An 18196-nucleotide genomic window follows, 5' to 3' on the forward strand; every position below is an offset into this window, starting at 1 on the left:
TTAGGTATATTTTATGTTATCAGATTCAAAAATAAATTACAAGCATCGAATCCTTCAAAAACATATTCAAAATGCACAAACTCCTTCAAAGTGCAAACACAGATTCAACAATATCCATCAACCCCCATGACTAGGAAATCATGATCAATTGATGAGTAGGTGTAAGATTGGAATGCACGGATGCGGCTCCAGAAGAGCCGCACCCGCGTTCGACTTGGCAGGACGCAGGGACGAGGGAGGGACGCCGCTGACCGCGTGTCCGTGCCACGTTGGGCCGCGTCCTGCCACGTGGATTCCCCGACTCACGCCGACGCGGCTCAAATCGAGCTGACTTGGGCCGTATTGGCCTCGTCGGCCGAAACCGTCGAAATGGCCTAGTCAGGCCAATATTAAAAAAAAAAAAAAAAAATGGTGCAAAACGCATTGTTTGAACTTAACCTAAAACCCTAAGACTCTCACGCACTCTCACTTCGTCCCTCATCTCTCTTCTCTGTGCTCTCCCTCTCTGCGAGTCTGTGGTGTGCTCGGCTTCAAGTGTGCTCTCTCTTCTCTGTGCTTCCGTTTTACTCTCTGTTTTTTACGATTTCTCTCTGTTTCTACTGTGTTTGTGTGCTTATTTTTTTACGATTTCGTCCAAACACTCTCTCTCACTCCGTCCAAATTTGTGTGCTTGCTGTGTTTTTTTTTCGCTTGTTTTTTCGATTCTTGTGGGAGTTAAAGGGTTTTGTAGTTGCAGGTTGTAATTTTAATTGTAGATTGGTGACAATGTTTGACTGCTCTGTACTGGTATTGTTGCAACAAATAAAACGATGGTGGGATTTGGGCCTTGTTTTTTGGCTTGAACCAATGCGGTATGTTTTGTTATTAGTCAGCTGACTCATCCCACAATCAGTGTGTATTGTTATTCTACTACATGTAGAGCTGATCCTCAATTCTTTCTTTTTATTTATTGAATGACTAATATGGCTGTTGAAGATTTCTAAATCTCTCTATCTCTTAAGTAATCTAGTTTACTTATCAATTATGTAAAAAACAAGTGCATTTTCTTAACTTTTCTGTAACTTTTATTTCAGGCTTGTAGGGTGAGAACCTGAGGTTTTGTTATTAATATGGCTGTTGTGATTTACAAATTTTATCAGTTAGGATAAGAATCTTATCCTAACTGATAAAATTTGTAAATCAGTTAGGATAAGATAAGATTTAAAAGTGATTTGTGAACCTGTGTATCTGTGATTTTTGAATCTTAGTTTTATTTAGTTAATAGTTATTACTTATTACTCATTGTGATTTGTGAATCTGTGAACTTGGGTTTGATTTATTATTAATTTATTTAGTTAATAGTTATTATTTGTAGGTTAAATTGAATCTATTGAATTTGCAATGGACGAAGTTACTAGCATTGAAACTTCACCTTCATCTAATCAATAAGTGCCAAATGATGAATCTCCTCTTTGGCAGTATGTGACTAAAGTAGAAAAACCACCTGGTGCTTCTGTTAAATCAAGTGGAAACACATACTTTAAGTGCAATTGTACGTCACCCTACACCAGAGCCCATTTGGGCCTGGGGACCTAGTATGGGTGAATGGCCCATGGGCCGTGCCCCTTTTTGCTAAAAATCACGTCCTGCAGCCGCACAGGTCGCAAGCCCATAACGTATCACTTCGAATTTTCTCGGCAAGTCGTCTGTCCCGTTCCCCGAGCATATGTGGACCACCGACGTTTGCCCGACCATTGAGTGTTCGGCAGTTCAGATAGCACCTCCACCGAGGACACATGTCGATGGGGAAAAACAAGTTCCCAGGTCACTCGCACCGCCTCCCACTACCACCTAACCACCCACTTATGAACAATAGTATTAGACCGCTTGGGGCACTAAATCCAAAATTAATCATAGCCACCCCACTCAGTAGGAGCTATAAATAGAATGGACAAAGGAACGAGAAGGAGCTGGGGGAAAAGAGAGCCAAGTAGAGAAAGAGAGGAAAGTGACCTTATTGGGTCTACGTATTGAGAACTACCCCATGTAGGAAACCCAAGCCCACCACACAAATAAGTTGTCAGCCCAAGTGAGCCTCAGTCTAGTCCAGTGGTCTCGCTTTCGGTGCGCACAGCAACTATTGTGGTATAGTTTATATGGGATCCTATTTTAGGGTTAAGGCTCATTTATTAGGAATTTTTGGAAAATGTATTAAAGCATGCCTTAAGGCGAAGAGCCATAGGCAGGAAATGCAGCGAATGCATGATCAAGTTGAGAATGATAAGATAAAGAGAGAACGGAGAAGTCAAATTCCCTTACCCCCACCTCCCCTAGGCTGTGAGCCTGCTATACCTATTTCCCCATTTTGAAGATAGGAAGGGAGTGATAGTACAAATCCGGTTGATGGTAAGAGGAGGAAGGTGACTACGAATTCTCCTTTGGAGAAAGCATTCCAGAATAATGTTAGACATGATTTGGATAGCAGAATTCCTAGGATGTTTTACATTGGTGGGCTTCCCTTTAACTTTGCAAGGAACTCACATTATCGTAGTTCCTATGCGTATGCTACTACCCATAACATTCTGGGTTATCTTCCTCTTAGATACAATGCCTTCAGAACAACACTTTTGCAAAAAGAAAGATCTCATGTTGGAAGACTTTTGAAACCAATTAAGGACTCTTGGCTTGAAAATGGTGTAAGTATAGTTTCTAATGGATGATCAGATCCACAAAGGAGGCCTCTTATTAATATTATGGCTGTATCAGATGGGGGTCCAATGTTTATAAAGGTAGTTAATGGGTCAGGTGAGTTCAAAGACAAACATTATATTGCTGGGGTGTTGAAGGATGCTAATCTTCGACTCTTGGTATATGTGCATTCTAATCTTCGCTGAGGATTTGGTATATGTGCATTGTAATCTTCGACTCTTGTTATGGCGCAATGAGGAGTACGTACATACATCAACAAAGATGTGAGATATTGTAGGAGACTCTTGGAACGAGAGCGACATACATAGAGGAGCTGGAATTGTTGAGAATGCAGCCCTTACACTTGATGAGCCAACGTTGGAGGCTATGGTTATTAGGAATGCTAACACTAGTACTACTACTAATGAAAGTGAAGTTTGAAGTGAAGCTATTGATATTGAGGATGATGATGTTGGTGTTTGATTGTCTTGTTAATTATCTTTTATTTTGTTTTAGTTTCAAACTTGTGAATTGTATTCTAATTTCCGAACATCATGGAATGTTTTAGTTTCAATCTTGTGGGTTGTATTTAATTTATGAACATCATGTTTTAGTTATTATCTATTATTACTCTTAAATTTGGTATATGTTTATATAATATGAAAAAGTATGCATAGCAATATATTAAAAATATAAATAAAAATATTTTTAATAATTTTTAATCGCCGAGTCCCGCCACACCCGCACCCGCACCCACACCCACCTTTTTCAAAAATTGCCGAGTCCCACACCCGAGTCCCGAAACGCACCCGTGCTTCCTAGGTGTAAGATCAAAGGGTATGTGTGTGTTTCTAAGAGAGAGAGAGTGAAAAACAAGAGAAGGATTTTGACTCATTCAAAGTGAAACCAACTAGTTTTTCTTCCCAATTTAAGCAACTCCTGCATCAAGATCGTATCAAGGCCGTCTTGACCACATCCACAACATAGGTATCCAAAATTTAAAACACTTTTTAATCTCTAGATACTCTTTGGAGACTGTATTGGATACATCTCCAGCCATGAGAGATACTTCAAATGAGAGGCCACTTTTCCTATTAAAGTCCAGCACATGCATATCGTAGGTACTTCAAATCTGTCCTACTTCAATGTTATATCAACACATACTAGTAATATTAATGCAATTTTGGATTTTGGCACTGTTAAATTATGGTCAATTAGGATTTTATTGTTTTAAACTTCTGAAAGGAAGCAAAATTTCAGCAACTGCTAGTTGTTGGACTTGAGAACAAGTGACCACTATAATCTATCACATATAGCCATGGAACTAAACATTGCTAAGCGGGCCAATTAGACTAAAGGGTTTTGGTATGCTCAATGGCAAAAAGCACAATAGAACAGAATGACTTAGCCATCTGAAATCCCCATTTGATCATTCCTCAAATGTAATTTAGCTAACTTCACCCATTCATATTGAGAAATTACTTAAACTCAAGGATGGAAACAATTACAACCTTAGTTTCAGCATCAAAAGTACTAGCTAAAGTTATATACAAATTAAGTAATACTAGCTAAAGTTAATTTTCACAATGATGGTGGCAAAACTGAAAGTGATATAATAGCTAAAGTGAATTTCCACATTTACTTACTGCCATCGAGTAAAATCAAGCTCTCCATTGAATTAGCCGTGAAACCCACCCAATCAGCATCTTCAATTGCAAGAATGTTCTGCTTTTGACTCTCAGGGTCAAATGAAATCAGCCTAGTGGCACTCTTAATCAAAAGTTCACCATTATCAGTGCAGCCATAGAAATTAACAACCCTAACTTGAATAATTGGTACAGTATATTTTCTATTCCAAGACTCAGCCACACCATACTCATCCATAATCCATATGTCGCATAAGACACCCCCAATACTCCGAGCGAAAGCGAAAACAGCTAGGGATCCCTTAAACAATGCAAGTTGAGACTTTGTAACCACATCTAAGTAATTAAAAGGCAACATTATCTTGCGGAAGCTCTCGTCATTGACATCAAAGGACAGAATGAAATGGGGGCGGCTAGTCATTGCTACAGTGTGCAAAGCTCCATTCAAAAATATACAGGGTGGATCAAACTTACCAATCTGAAAAATTCTTCCAAAGTTGGGTTCATTCCCTCTTAAGGACTCCATCGATATTACAACCTTTCTCCAGGAATCTGTACTCGAACTGTAAATCTCGGCCTCGGCCCCTCCCCAGATTACAGACCGAAGTCTCAGAATCTTGAAGTCATTGTTCTGAGAATTATAAGCAAGTCCAACAACAGACCTCTTAAATTTCTTATTAGCCTCGTCAATAAAGGGAGTAGCTAGAAGCTTCTTAAACATTCTAATACTTGGGTTCCACAAATATATAATGTGATCAAGATCATAGACACGACTAGCTAGACAGAACAAGCCATTACAGAAACCAACTATACTATATTTCTCAAAAAGTGAGGGGATTTCGAACCTTGAAATCTGGGTCAATGTGCTGTCACTGTTGCAAACAAACGTACAAAGATGTTTGGAAGATGGTGAACTATTCTCATCCTTTGTAGTATATAGCAAATACCCACTGTGAGCATTTGTGGATATTAACGATTCGGATTGGTTAAGGATGAGCTTGAAGTGTTTGATAATGAAAGAGGGGTTAGTTATGATGGAGTCCCAAAATTTCGAAACGCACCTGAATCGGATTAAGGATTTCACTGGTAGCTGAACCAGGAAGTCTTCCACGACATCGTTTGGAACACGCTCACCCATTGTCGTTGCAGTTCGAGACATCACGAAGGGTCCAAGGTTTGAGGTTTACTGTGTAAAATGAAGAGCAAATCGGCAATATGTGTCTGAGTCAAAGGGACTTGGGAGGAGAAAAAGGAAGAAAAACAGGGATGGAGATTGGGAAAGTGAACCCATTGGGCCTAATCTGAAAACCCAACAAGGCTTTTATTTGTTGATTATCCAAGGCATTTGATATTCGGTGTCCTAGGCCTAAGTCTAACCCAAAAGCCCAACAAGTCTTTATTTAGAATATTTGGGCAGTGCTACAGCTCCTTCCAACCCTATGGCATGCCAAATATTTTGGAACTGCTTTGCGGCTTAGCCTTACTTTTTGCACTGCGTAGCCAAACAACTTCATTTTCAAATTATGCAGCGAAATATCCCAGTTTTGGAACTTAACACTAGCAATGTCGTATTCTATGCATATTTTTTTATTTAAATTTTCTCAAATTTTTTTGTATAACTCAACATTAGGAATGTCAAGTTCCATTTTAAAATATGCATAAAACTTGACACTGATTATGTCGAGTTCCAATTAGAGCTCGACATCAGTAATATCAAGTTTCAAAATAAGAATATTTTGCTATATAGTTTGAAAATAAGGCTATTTGGCTACATGGTTCAAAAATTAAGACTAAATAGTTGTTTTTCCCCAAATATGTGATGGCATAGAGTCTAAATATACACAAGCACGATGAAGCAACCTTGTCCTTGGTGGTTTTGAGCAATTTCCCCCAGTCATTTTTGGGTTCTTATGTTCCATTTTAGCTTTGGCCATCTCATTTTATGGAAGCCAGATGCAAGGTCTTAGAGGAGGATTCTCATTGCCTCACTTTAGCTCTTTCTTGTTTTATGTGGATCAAGATTAAGAAACCAGTGGCATGTGGCCCAATTTGGTTGTTTGAATGCACACTAGGTTGTTAGGAATGGCTATAAGTGAAATTATGATTGTGGCAGGAGTGTATGTTAAAATTTTACTGAAAGTATTATACTATAAATACAGCTAAAATGTAGCTAAAATAGTACAATGAAACCCATGAATAGTACTAAAAAGTATAATAGAACCCATGATTAGTACCAAAAATAAGCTAAATGGTAGAAAAAATAGCTAAATAATAAAAAAAGTTGGCCTTTTAAGTTAATGCCAAATGCAACCTAAATCTCTTTTTCAAAAAATTCCTTTCAAAAAAAAGTTTTCAAAAATTGTAAAATTTGTGATGGACATTGTCATCTTGTCATTATTTGCTTATTTGGGAATTCTTGGACATTGTGTGATCTGGGTGAAAATTTATTGTTTATGGACGTGTTGATTTATAGGGCATTTTTGAATTGATGAAGATTGTCAAATTTGGACAATGTTGATGATTTATGGAGGGCACGTAAGTCCATTTGATGATTAAGATCTTTATTTGCTCAATTTGAAAATTGGAAATTTTTCCTGTAATGGACAAAAGAAAATTTATATTAGAATTTTGATGATTGAGGCTTTATCTATTCAATTGTCATGCATAATAGATCTAAGATAATTTATGAAGTTCCCTATATGAAAACATGAGATTTGATAGAAAAACTCATAGATTTTATTGATTATGAAAGCATGAGATTTGATAGAAAAATTCAGAGACTAGTAAAGCGAACTTTATAATTTATCTTAGATCTATTATGCATGAATCATATGAACATATAAATATATTAAACGTGGGAGAAAGACATGAATAATAATGGACATATATGCAATCAATCAAACATATGAATTATGAAAGTATAGAGAAAAGAGGACTTACAGACTAAGAACTTGCTTGCATGAATTTATTCTATGAGAGGGGATTGCGTTAGAGATTAGAGAGAATGAATTTGCTGACTTCTAAAGCAACCCTAGCTTATTTTTTAAGCAGATATACCTCTATAAATAAAGGAGAAAACCCAAAATTTAGCTCATCCCTCTCTTCCCCTTGCGTTAAAGAAATTCTGGAAGTTTTGGTTTAAGAATTTCTTTTCTGTTAAGTGATTCTAAAAAAGACCGGTGATCCATGGTTACTACTACTAGATTTTTGAAATGGGTTCTTGCATAATTTATTGTTTCATGGCATGCACAATGACAGCTAAAAGAAAGCTATAAATAAACAACATGGTATTTCATACAATATTTCATATTGAGTTAGGAACTATACTTGGACATGTTTGGGGCTCATATTTTTGATAAAATCCATCTTAACTTGATAGTTAAACCTTTAAAAAATTATCCCACAAATAATTATCCTAAAAACTTAATTATCCATTCAATTTTAACATTATTAGGTTATTTATTTTATTCCTATGCAACCAGACTTATTTTAAGCATAATAAACTACCAATCACAAAAAGTCATTTAATTAATTTAATTGTCGACCAATCAATATTAATTTCAATTAATTAAGCGTTCTTATTAATTTGAAAAATTACAATTGATAGAAAGAAACTATACATGGCTTTGTTTCCTAGTTACAATCTAGTAAAAGAATTACATAGCCTTATTTCCTAGTTACAGTCTACCAACAATAAAGACTATTCTCTGAACCTAAGATCTAGGTTCGGGGCTAGGTTACAGTATGATTAGAATTTGATGGCCTTTATTACCATCCTTCATCAGCCCAACCCAAGTTTAATATCCAACCACAAACGTTTTAGAGCCTTGTTTTTCGTTTGCTAATATGAGAACTGTTATTTAAAATTTGTATTTGATTTTTTTTTTTTTCAAAACACAAATTTCCTTCTTTTTATTTTTTTTTAATTTTTTTTTTTTTGAGAACCGATTTTGGAAAACAAGTTTTCAAAATTGAAAAGAAAAAAAAAAAAAATTGTTTGGTCACAATGTTATTCCCCGAAAAAATATGGGGAAATAAAAATCATTGGGTTATTATTTCCATCCTAAATAGTTGTATTGAAATGAGTGAAAAACAATGCCATGACAAGTGATATTAAACATGGGAGTGCCGTTATCAAAAAAAAAAAAAAAATGGGAGCGCCGTTGTAATTAAACTTGGGTTGCTATCTCTATTAAAAATTTTAAATTCTCCTTAAGAATTATAACATCACTCATCTTTCTTACATGGGAAGTAAAGTGGACAGTCTGGGTTCAAATTTAAGGCCACCTATTTTGAAACTATGATAAAATATAACTTTAAACTTAAAATCTAAAACAATGTCCAGTTTATCTTGTATCTTGATGTAATTGAGCATAATTTCTTTGTTCAACTGTTTAAATTTGTGACAAATACTCGAAAAAGTTTAGGCAGATTTCTTTCCTTTGTACTCTACAGAGTTGTAACAAAGATTTCTATTTCTAGCCTTTAACCTTTAATTCTAGAAACCAAGACCTAACAAAATACAAGTTCTTCTATAACCACCACTTCTGTGTTGTATTGTTTGTCACAAATCTAACATAGTTAAGAGCGAGTGGTTGTACCACTTTCACTGGGATCAACCACTTTTTCTTCACAAAAGGAAATAAATTTGAGTGAGTGTTTCTACTTTGCTCACATCAATTATATTTTTAGTTTCATAGATGGCTATTTCCTTATCCAATAGCTCACAGAGTCCCTTAAACAGCTTCTAGACGCTCAAAGGCTTTTTTGTTTTTTTTTTTTCTTTTCATTCCAATTTAGGACTCAAGCGTTTCTCCATTCAAGTCTCAAAACTAATTGAGGATGCCAAAAAATAAAAGCATAATTATATCCAAACGAATTTCTACGATTACAAAGCAAATGTAGTGAATGTGCATATATTTGGTTAGTATTATACAAACTCAATGAAGTTGGTGCAACTGATTTTGTGTAGAAAGAGTAGTTGAGAATTCTATAAGATCAGATAGAAGCAAGAAAAACCAAGCTCTGTATGGATCTTAAATGAGTTTAACATGCCACTAGAGCCATCTGAGATTGTTTTCATCAATGATAATAGTGCCGTACAGGCTCCACATGTAAGTAGTCGATATTGTAAAAGAAAAACTAAGAGAGAAATAAATCAAGTAAGAAAACCAAGGTTTTATATTTGTAGCAGGACCATTGTCCAAGTGAAGATCAATGCAAGCAGTTAAAAAGAGTGAATTAAGTAAGCATAACCTATTCCACAAGCACTTCAATATTCAGAGTTAGATCCTTAAATTAGGATCAATTTGGGTATTTCTCAAAGTTGAGTGGCTTCTAATTTCAATTTAAAAGATTAGGGGTTTAGTTTGATTTTGATAGAAAGTTCAGGAGGTTTTTTGCACTATTTTCTTCATCTTTTACCTTATACTTGTAAACTTCTTTTCAGCTGCTTTCTCCACTATTTCATTTTTATTTTCAAAAATTTATATTATTAGAAATTAATAATCTTCCTTCTCCATTATTTTTCATTCATTTGGCATCTCATCTCCTTCAAAGTAGCATTCTGGTGCGGACACGAGATACAAGCCCCCAATTACACGCACGTATAGGAGAAAGAAGATGGCCCAACCTGTGGCCTTATGGTTAGGGCCTATTAGTCATTGGGCTTGAGTTTCAACAAGCCCAAATATTTAATAATTAGGGTTTCTTTAGGGTTTCTTTATGTTAGCTATTTAAACACTTTTTGGGATTATTGTAAGACAGTTTTTGATGATTATTAAAAAAAACGTGTGTTTTCTTTTACTGATGCCGACTCCAGTTTGCTTGGTGCTGACTCCAAGCAACCCCTAGGTGCTGACTCCTAGGGTTTTATCTCTTATTCTATTGTTTTTGTGGTTGTCCTACGTCAGTTTTGGTATCAGAGCAAACTTCCAATCCATTCAATACAACAGTAGACAACCACGTGAAAGCCAAACTGTCAAAAGAGCAAACCAGCCAAGGATAACATTACCTTTCAAGTATTTGCCTCATGAAATCTTGAACAAGCCCAAACCAGCCCCTGCAATCCGCGTATATCCCGCAGCCCCACACGAGTTTTTCATCCCCAAGCCAACAGAGAAGCCAGTGACACCTCCCAAGCCGGTGACCACCATCCGTGCCCGCCTTTGATCACAGAACCCACATCCACAAACCCAAAAAAAAAAAAAAACCCACGCCAAGACCCATCGGCAACTTCGCTCCACCACCGCGGAGATTGCCCATCAGCCGCCAAAACCCCCAGATCAGCACCTAGACGCCGCCGATACCCTCATCACCGTCGACCACCGCTGCGGAGGACGTCGACCACTATCGTATCCCGTGCCGCTGCTGCCTCCCCTGTCTTCGCGCCGCCACGTTCGTCGGCCTACTCCTTGTCTTCGCGCCGCCGTGTCTAGATTTCCTTCCTTCTTCTCCATCGCCGAGCCGGTTATGGTGCTTCAGTACACTTGTCCAAGTAAGATCCAGTCATTTGAAGAAGCCAAGCACGTGACTATCAAGTGCAGTTAGTTGGCCACTGACCAGGGTACAACTCTTACTTTCTTTTTGGTGGATTCAACTTTGTCTCATTGAAAAATATTATCTTTATATTTTTTATGTGCATGTCCCACCATATCCCACTGGCCTACCCATTTTGTGCTTGAGTTCGTTATTTTATTATTTGTGCTTTCTTTCATACCCATTCTAAAAAAAAAAAAAAAAACCCTATTCTTTGAAATATCTGATTCTCTTTATTAATTGTGGAGCTTATTGGAAATTGACGTTTATTTGGGCTATCTTTCAATATTGTGAATACTGTCACTACCTGACTGCAATTTATTCCTGTGATTCATTGATCCAATCCCTACTTACACTATTGCTTGACCTTAATTTTACATTGAGAATTGGTTACTTGAGTTTTGTGAATCTCAATTGCATTCATATATATAGTGTGCATGCATCTACGTAGTGGTCGCATCATGTCAAACTCTGAACATCAATCCACTTCCGAGTCTAGAACCTCCTTAGAGGAAACCATAGCTGAACTAGCAAAAAATGTCCAAAATTTAATGGATAGGGTTGGACAAATTGAGGCATCTCAACGGGAGACCATTAACCATGAAGGAGATAATATGCTTAGGCAACATAACTTCGGTTACTTTAATAGGGCTCCAAACTTTGAACCTGATCACTATAATCACAATGGCCCTAGGGATTTTGATGATAGGATGTTTAAGGACAAGATAGATGCGCCCACCTTTGATGGCTGCCTAGACCCATGGGTTTTCACTGATTGGTTGCGTCAAATGGAGAAATTCTTTGACTATTACCATTGGGCTGAAAACAAGAAAGTGAGGTATGCTAGGATGAAGTTAATTGGTAGAGCTGACCTTTTTTGGGAAGACTTGGAGGAAACCCTTAGGCGACGACGTGAGCCCCCCATTACTGATTGGCTTGAGATGAAGAATGCACTCTCGAGGAATTATCTTCCTTCAACTTATAGGAGCTCCCTTCTTGAGGAATGGGATCGCCTAAGGCAAGGCAATACTCCTGTGGCTGAATATATAGAGAAGTTCATGGAGTTTAAGAGACGTATTCAAATAGTCGAGGAAGAGGTTGTTACACTCAATAGGTTCAAGAAAGGTTTAAATGCTAGCCTACTAGGAGAGATTATCACTCGAGGAGTCACTACCTTAAGAGAAGCATATGAGCTTGCTAGGAATTGTGAGTTAGCATCCAAATCTATCTTTTGGCGACGTTCTGAGCCCCGGAGTGTTCCCACCAACCCTCAACCTTTTGGTAGTAGACCTAGACTTGCCTTACCCCCTAAGGTCAACCCCAATAGTACCCCAATAGAAAAGGAGGACAAAGGAAAAGGTGTGGTCAATGAGCCTTCAAGATTAGGCTCTCGCCTCCAATGCTTCAAATGCAATGGGGTTGGACACATCGCAGCTAGGTGTCCCTCTAGAGCCCTTGTCATTCAAGAGGGTGATGAAAAGGTTGAAGATGTTGAGGAGCTAGTGTATGATCCAAATGTTGAAGGAACCCAAGATGTTGAGGCAGAATGGGAAGATGATCCTAGCTACCTTGCATGCATTAGAGCCATTTCTCCCCAAGTTGATGACTTCAAGGACTTTGGTGTCCCTAGAGTGAATGTGGTAAGGTGCGCTTTGACGGAGCAGAGAGACACTGGTGATTGGCGAAGAAGTGCCATCTTCCAAACTTACACTAAGTGTGGAGACAAAACTTGCAAGGTTATTATAGATAGTGGGAGTTGCATTAATGCGGTGTCCTCTAACGTTGTCTCCCGCCTAGGCTTGAAATTGACCCCTCACCCTAACCCATATAGAGTTTCTTGGGTGGATACTTCCTCTATAGCCATCAAAGAAAGATGTGTTGTCCCACTTCAATTCCTCACCTACAAGGCTGAAATATGGTGTGATGTAATTCCCATGGATGTAGGGCATATTATCTTAGGTAGACCTTGGCTTTATGATTTGGATGTCACCCTCTATGGGCGATCCAATTCTTGCTCATTTATGTTTGAAGGTAAGAAGATTGTGCTCAATCCTTTAAAACCTAAGCCAATCGACATGAGCAAGAAGAAAGAAGCACCAAAGGCGAAAGACCTGAACATTATAAGCCCTAAGGCATTCGAAAGGGTAGCGGTTCAAGAATCTATTGTATTTGTCTTAGTTGCTAGGGAAGTTCATGGAGAGACCTGTGAGGAGCAACCTGAGGAAGTGAAATTAGTGCTCCAGGAATTTAAGGATGTTTTCCCTGAGGAACTCCCCGATCATTTACCACCCATGCGTGACATACAACACGCCATAGATTTTGTGCCTGGAGCGACCCTACCTAATTTACCTCACTATAGGATGAGCCCTGCAGAGCATGCCGAGTTACAAAGGCAAGTAGAAGAACTACTTAGGAAGGGTTTTGTTCGTGAAAGCATGAGTCCTTGTGCAGTCCCTGCACTCTTGACCCCAAAGAAAGATGGAACTTGGAGGATGTGTGTTGATAGTCGTGCCATCAACAAGATCACTGTGAAATATCGTTTTCCTATCCCTCGATTGGATGACATGTTGGATATGATGGCTGGAGCAACGATCTTCTCTAAGATAGACTTGAAAAGCGGCTATCATCAAATTAGGGTTCGTTCTGGTGATGAGTGGAAGACTGCCTTCAAGACGAAGGATGGTTTATATGAGTGGATGGTCATGCCTTTTGGATTGTCCAATGCTCCTAGTACCTTTATGAGAGTGATGACTCAAGTGCTCAAGCCTTTTATGGGAAAATTCTTGGTTGTGTACTTTGATGACATCCTTATCTATAGTAAGTCTAGGGAGCAACATTTAGACCACCTAACTCAAGTTTGTACTACCCTTAGGAAGGAGAGTTTATATGGCAACCTCAAGAAGTGCTCTTTCTTCACCGATAAAGTCGTCTTCTTAGGTTTCATAGTATCCTCTGAGGGAGTTTCTGCTGACCCCCAAAAGGTTCAAGCAATTGTGGAGTGGCCCGAGCCCAAGAATATCCATGAAATTCGAAGTTTTCATGGGCTCGCTTCCTTTTACCGCCGATTCATCAAGGGGTTTAGTACCATCATGTCCCCCATCACTGACTGCATGAAGCAAGGGGAGTTTGTTTGGACTAAAGCTGCTACTAAGGCTTTCCATGAGGTAAAGCAAAAGATGACTGAGGCACCTGTCATGCGTCTCCCTGATTTTACCAAGCCTTTTGAAGTGGAATGTGATGCCTCAGGTATTGGTATAGGAGGAGTACTTAGTCAAGAGCGCCACCCGATTGCTTATTTCAGTGAGAAATTGAATGACGCTAAGCAAAAGTACTCCACATATGACAAAGAGTTTTATGCCATTATTCGAGCTCTTTGGCATTGGCGCCATTACCTATTGTCCCGAGAGTTTGTTATCTACTCTGATGATGAGGCTTTGCGCTATCTTCATTCTCAAAAGAAGCTGAATTTTAGGCATGGTAGTTGGGTTGAGTTTCTGCAACGCTATTACTTTGTGGTGAAACATAGGGCGGGAGTTGAGAATAAGGCCGCTGATGCACTAAGTCGAAGGGTGTCTTTGCTATCTGTCATGAGTGTTAAGGTTATTGGGTTTGAGCGACTTAAGGATGAATATGAGTCATGCCCAGATTTTGGGGAGCTCTACATTAGCCTAAGTAATGCCCCACGGCCAGTCCTGGATGATTATACCCTTCGAGATGGTTACTTGTTCAAAGCCAACCAATTATATATCCTTCGGTCTTCAGTACGAGATTTCCTAGTTTGGGAGATACATGCAGGAGGCCTTGCATGTCACTTTGGCCAAGACAAAACAATTGAGGAAGTGGAACGTCAATTCTATTGGCCTGGTCTTAAGAGGGGCGTTGCCAAGATAGTTGGTCAGTGTCGTACCTGTCAACTGGCCAAACATCGCAAGCAAAACACTGGCCTGTACACGCCTCTACCTGTGCCAGACTGCCCATGGCAGGATGTGAGTATGGACTTTGTGTTAGGTTTGCCCCGCACCTTTAGGAAGCATGATTCTATTCTAGTAGTTGTTGATCGCTTCTCTAAGATGGCTCATTTCCTACCTTGTTCGAAGACCTCTGATGCTTCTAAGATCGCAAAGCTCTACTTTGATGTGATTGTCAAACTGTATGGTCTTCCCAAAACCATAGTGTCTGATAGGGATGTTCGCTTCATGAGTTATTTTTGGAAGACCTTGTGGCATTTAGTGGGCACTAAATTGAAATTTTCCACAGTATTTCATCCTTAAACTGATGGACAAACTGAGGTGGTTAATCGTAGTCTAGGCAATCTCCTTCGGTGTCTAGTGGGTGAAGCCAATAGAAATTGGGATTCAATTCTTCCTGTAGCCCAACTTGCATATAATAGCTCTGTTAATAGGTCTATAGGCGCTAGTCCTTTTGAGGTTGTGCATGGATATACACCTAGGAAGCCCTTAGATCTTTTGCCCATGTCCCCACATGTTAGGGTGTCTGAGTCTGCTGAGGCATTTGCACGACATATTCATGATTTGCATAATGAGATTCGCAAAAAAATTCAAGCAAGTAATTCTCAATATAAAATTCATGCTGACACTCATCGGCATCATGCAGAGTTTTAGGTAGGGGATTATGTCATGATTCGGATTCGACCTGAACGGTTTCCCTCTGGGACCATTAAAAAATTGCAGGCTCGTAGTGCTGGACCATTCAAGGTATTGAAACGAATGGGCCCAAATGCTTATGTCATTGATCTTCCTCCTGATTATGGTATTAGCTCCTCCTTTAATATTGAAGATCTAGTTGCTTATAAAAGTCCCACAGCTATTCCTGATACCCCTTTTGATGAGTCTTTGCCTAATCCTATTGATGCCCCTGTTTCCACCCATTTACCCTTACATCTACCTTATGCACATAAAGAATCTATTGATGCTATTTTAGATGAACAGATTGTTTCTACCAGGGATGGAGGAGTTCACCGTTTCCTAGTTCGGTGGCGAGGGCGACCAGATTCTGATTGCACTTGGATTACTCGAGATGAGCTACAACGACTGGATCCTGACTTGTTGGAGTATTATCAGAGCTCTTCAGATTTCCACTCGACGGGGTCGAGTTCTTCTCACCCGGGGGGAGTTGGTGCGGACACAAGATACAAGCCCCCAATTACACGCACGTATAGGAGAAAGAAGATGGCCCAACCTGTGGCCTTATGGCTAGGGCCTATTAGTCATTGGACTTGAGTTTCAGCAAGCCCAAATATTTAATAATTAGGGTTTCTTTAGGGTTTCTTTATGTTAGCTATTTAAACACTTTTTGAGATTATTGTAATACAGTTTTGATGATTATTAAAAAAACGTGTGTTTTCTTTTACTGGTGCCGACTCCAGTTTGCTTGGTGCTGACTCCAAGCAACCCCTAGGTGCTGACTCCTAGGGTTTTATCTCTTATTCTATTGTTTTTGTGGTTGTCCTACGTCACCTCCATTCCTTCCACATCTACAACTGTAACCTCAACTCTATCGCCATTGCTGTTGCTGTCCAACATGTCAAATCTAAGGTCAATCAAACTTGACTACACCAACTATATCCCGTGGAAGCATCAATTAATCACTATACTAGAGGCATATTCCTTAATTGAACATATTGATGGTACTGCTTCAAAGCCATTACCTTTTGTTCTTGATGCTATAGGAAATGCAACATCAGTTGCTAATTCTGAGTTTCAAGCATGGAGAATCAGAGATAAGGCACTCCTATCTCTGATCAATTCAACTCTTACTCCACAAGTCTTTTCACTCGTGGTTGGTATCATTAGCTCAAAGGAAGTATGGAATACTTTGGAGCAGAGATTCACTTCCACTTTAAGAGCTAATATCTTGAACCTTAAGCTTGAACTTTAAGGGATCAAGAAAGGCAATGAATTTGTGAATTCATTTTTACAGAAGATCAAAGTTTCACGTGACAAACTTCTTGCTGTAGGAGTGCTAGTTGACAATGAAGAATTGATATGCATTGTACTCAGAGGACTTCCTAGAGAATTTGCACATTTCTGTTCTGCAATTCATACTAGGAGTGATCCAATCACTTATGAGTAACTTGCAATTATGTTGCAAAGTGAGGAACAAGTTATGACCAATCACTCGGACTCAATTTCTAGCTCTCTTGCTATGTTTGCCTCTCATGGTAAACCAGGTAATAATGCAGCACATCAGTCACAGAATCATGGTTCAAGAAGGGGTAGAGGAAGAAACAATAATTCTAGAGGAAGAGGTGGAGGTAGGTTCAGTCATGGTGGAAATCAATAGTTTTCACCTCACAATTTCTCTCAGAGTTCTCACAATTTCTCTCAGAACTCCCACAATTTCTCTCCTCAAGATTTTCATCCTCAGAATCTTCAGAATTTTCCCTCTCAGAATACTTCACATGGTTTCAAGCATGAACGGCCATCTTGTCAAATTTGTGGCAAGTCTGGTCACTCGGCATTAGATTGCTACCACAGGATGAATTTTGCTTACCAAGGCAAGCATCCTCCCACAAAACTTGCTGCTATGGTTAGTGCATCCAATGCTGCCATCACTAACAACCAAGATCCATGGCTGGCTGACTCTGGCACCTCAGATCATCTCACAGCAAATCTAAACAATCTCTCTATTCAATCTCAGTACAAGGGACCTGAGCAAGTTACTGTTGGAAATGGTCAATCTTTGGCTATCAACCACATAGGTAATACTACCCTACATACCAAATATCACAATTTTGCTCTTAAAAATGTTCTTCATGTACCAAGAATTGCCATGAATTTACTTTCAATTCACAAATTCTACCTACATAATAACTGTTCTTGTTACTTTGATGCAAATTCTATCAAAATCCAGGATATTCCTACGGGGAGACTCCTTTACAAGGGCTTGAGTGAGAATGGAGTTTTCCCAATCTACTCCAAGAATTTCGTCAAGCCACCATCTCATTTCAAGTCTGTTTCTTCTCCATGTCAGAATCATCCTTCTACTATTACTGTTCCTAATCTCCCTTCAGTTCCTTCAAGCTTTCATGTAAATAGACCAAATAAGTGGTTGCCATGGCACCATAGGTTAGGACATCCAATTGATAAAGTACTGAATATTGCTTTATCTTCCATTGATAATGTCTGTATCTCAAGTACTAATAAGCCTTTTTCTCATTGTAAGCACTGCTTGAGTGGTAAAATGCATCAATTTTCTTTTCCTATTTCAGATTTTCATGCTTCATCAAGCCATACTCATCAAGCACATGACAAGAGAAATCTAAAATTTCTCTCAAACAAAGCACGGCTTGAACTCTATTTTTTGACACACAACAATTAACAAGA

The 18196-nt window shown here is 38.8% G+C and overlaps 1 protein-coding gene across 1 annotated transcript; it reads right to left on the reverse strand.

The window, feature by feature from the left end:
* Window positions 1-4091: 4091 nt before the first annotated feature.
* On the reverse strand, window positions 4092-5697 carry LOC112024572 (F-box/kelch-repeat protein At3g23880). The gene has a single exon (XM_024057194.2). It carries the CDS (start codon window positions 5470-5472, stop codon window positions 4306-4308), a length of 1167 nt encoding a protein of 388 aa, XP_023912962.1. The 5' UTR covers window positions 5473-5697; the 3' UTR covers window positions 4092-4305.
* Between the last annotated feature and the right edge of the window lie 12499 nt (window positions 5698-18196).

This window comes from Quercus suber, unplaced genomic scaffold (assembly GCF_002906115.3).
Source record: "Quercus suber isolate HL8 unplaced genomic scaffold, Cork oak 2.0 scaffold_6, whole genome shotgun sequence".
Classification (NCBI taxonomy): Eukaryota; Viridiplantae; Streptophyta; class Magnoliopsida; order Fagales; family Fagaceae; genus Quercus; species Quercus suber.

Coding starts and splice junctions, on each gene's coding strand:
- LOC112024572 (XM_024057194.2), bottom strand. CDS start 5,472: ATGTCTCGAACTGCAACGACAATGGGTGAGCGTGTTCCAAACGATGTC.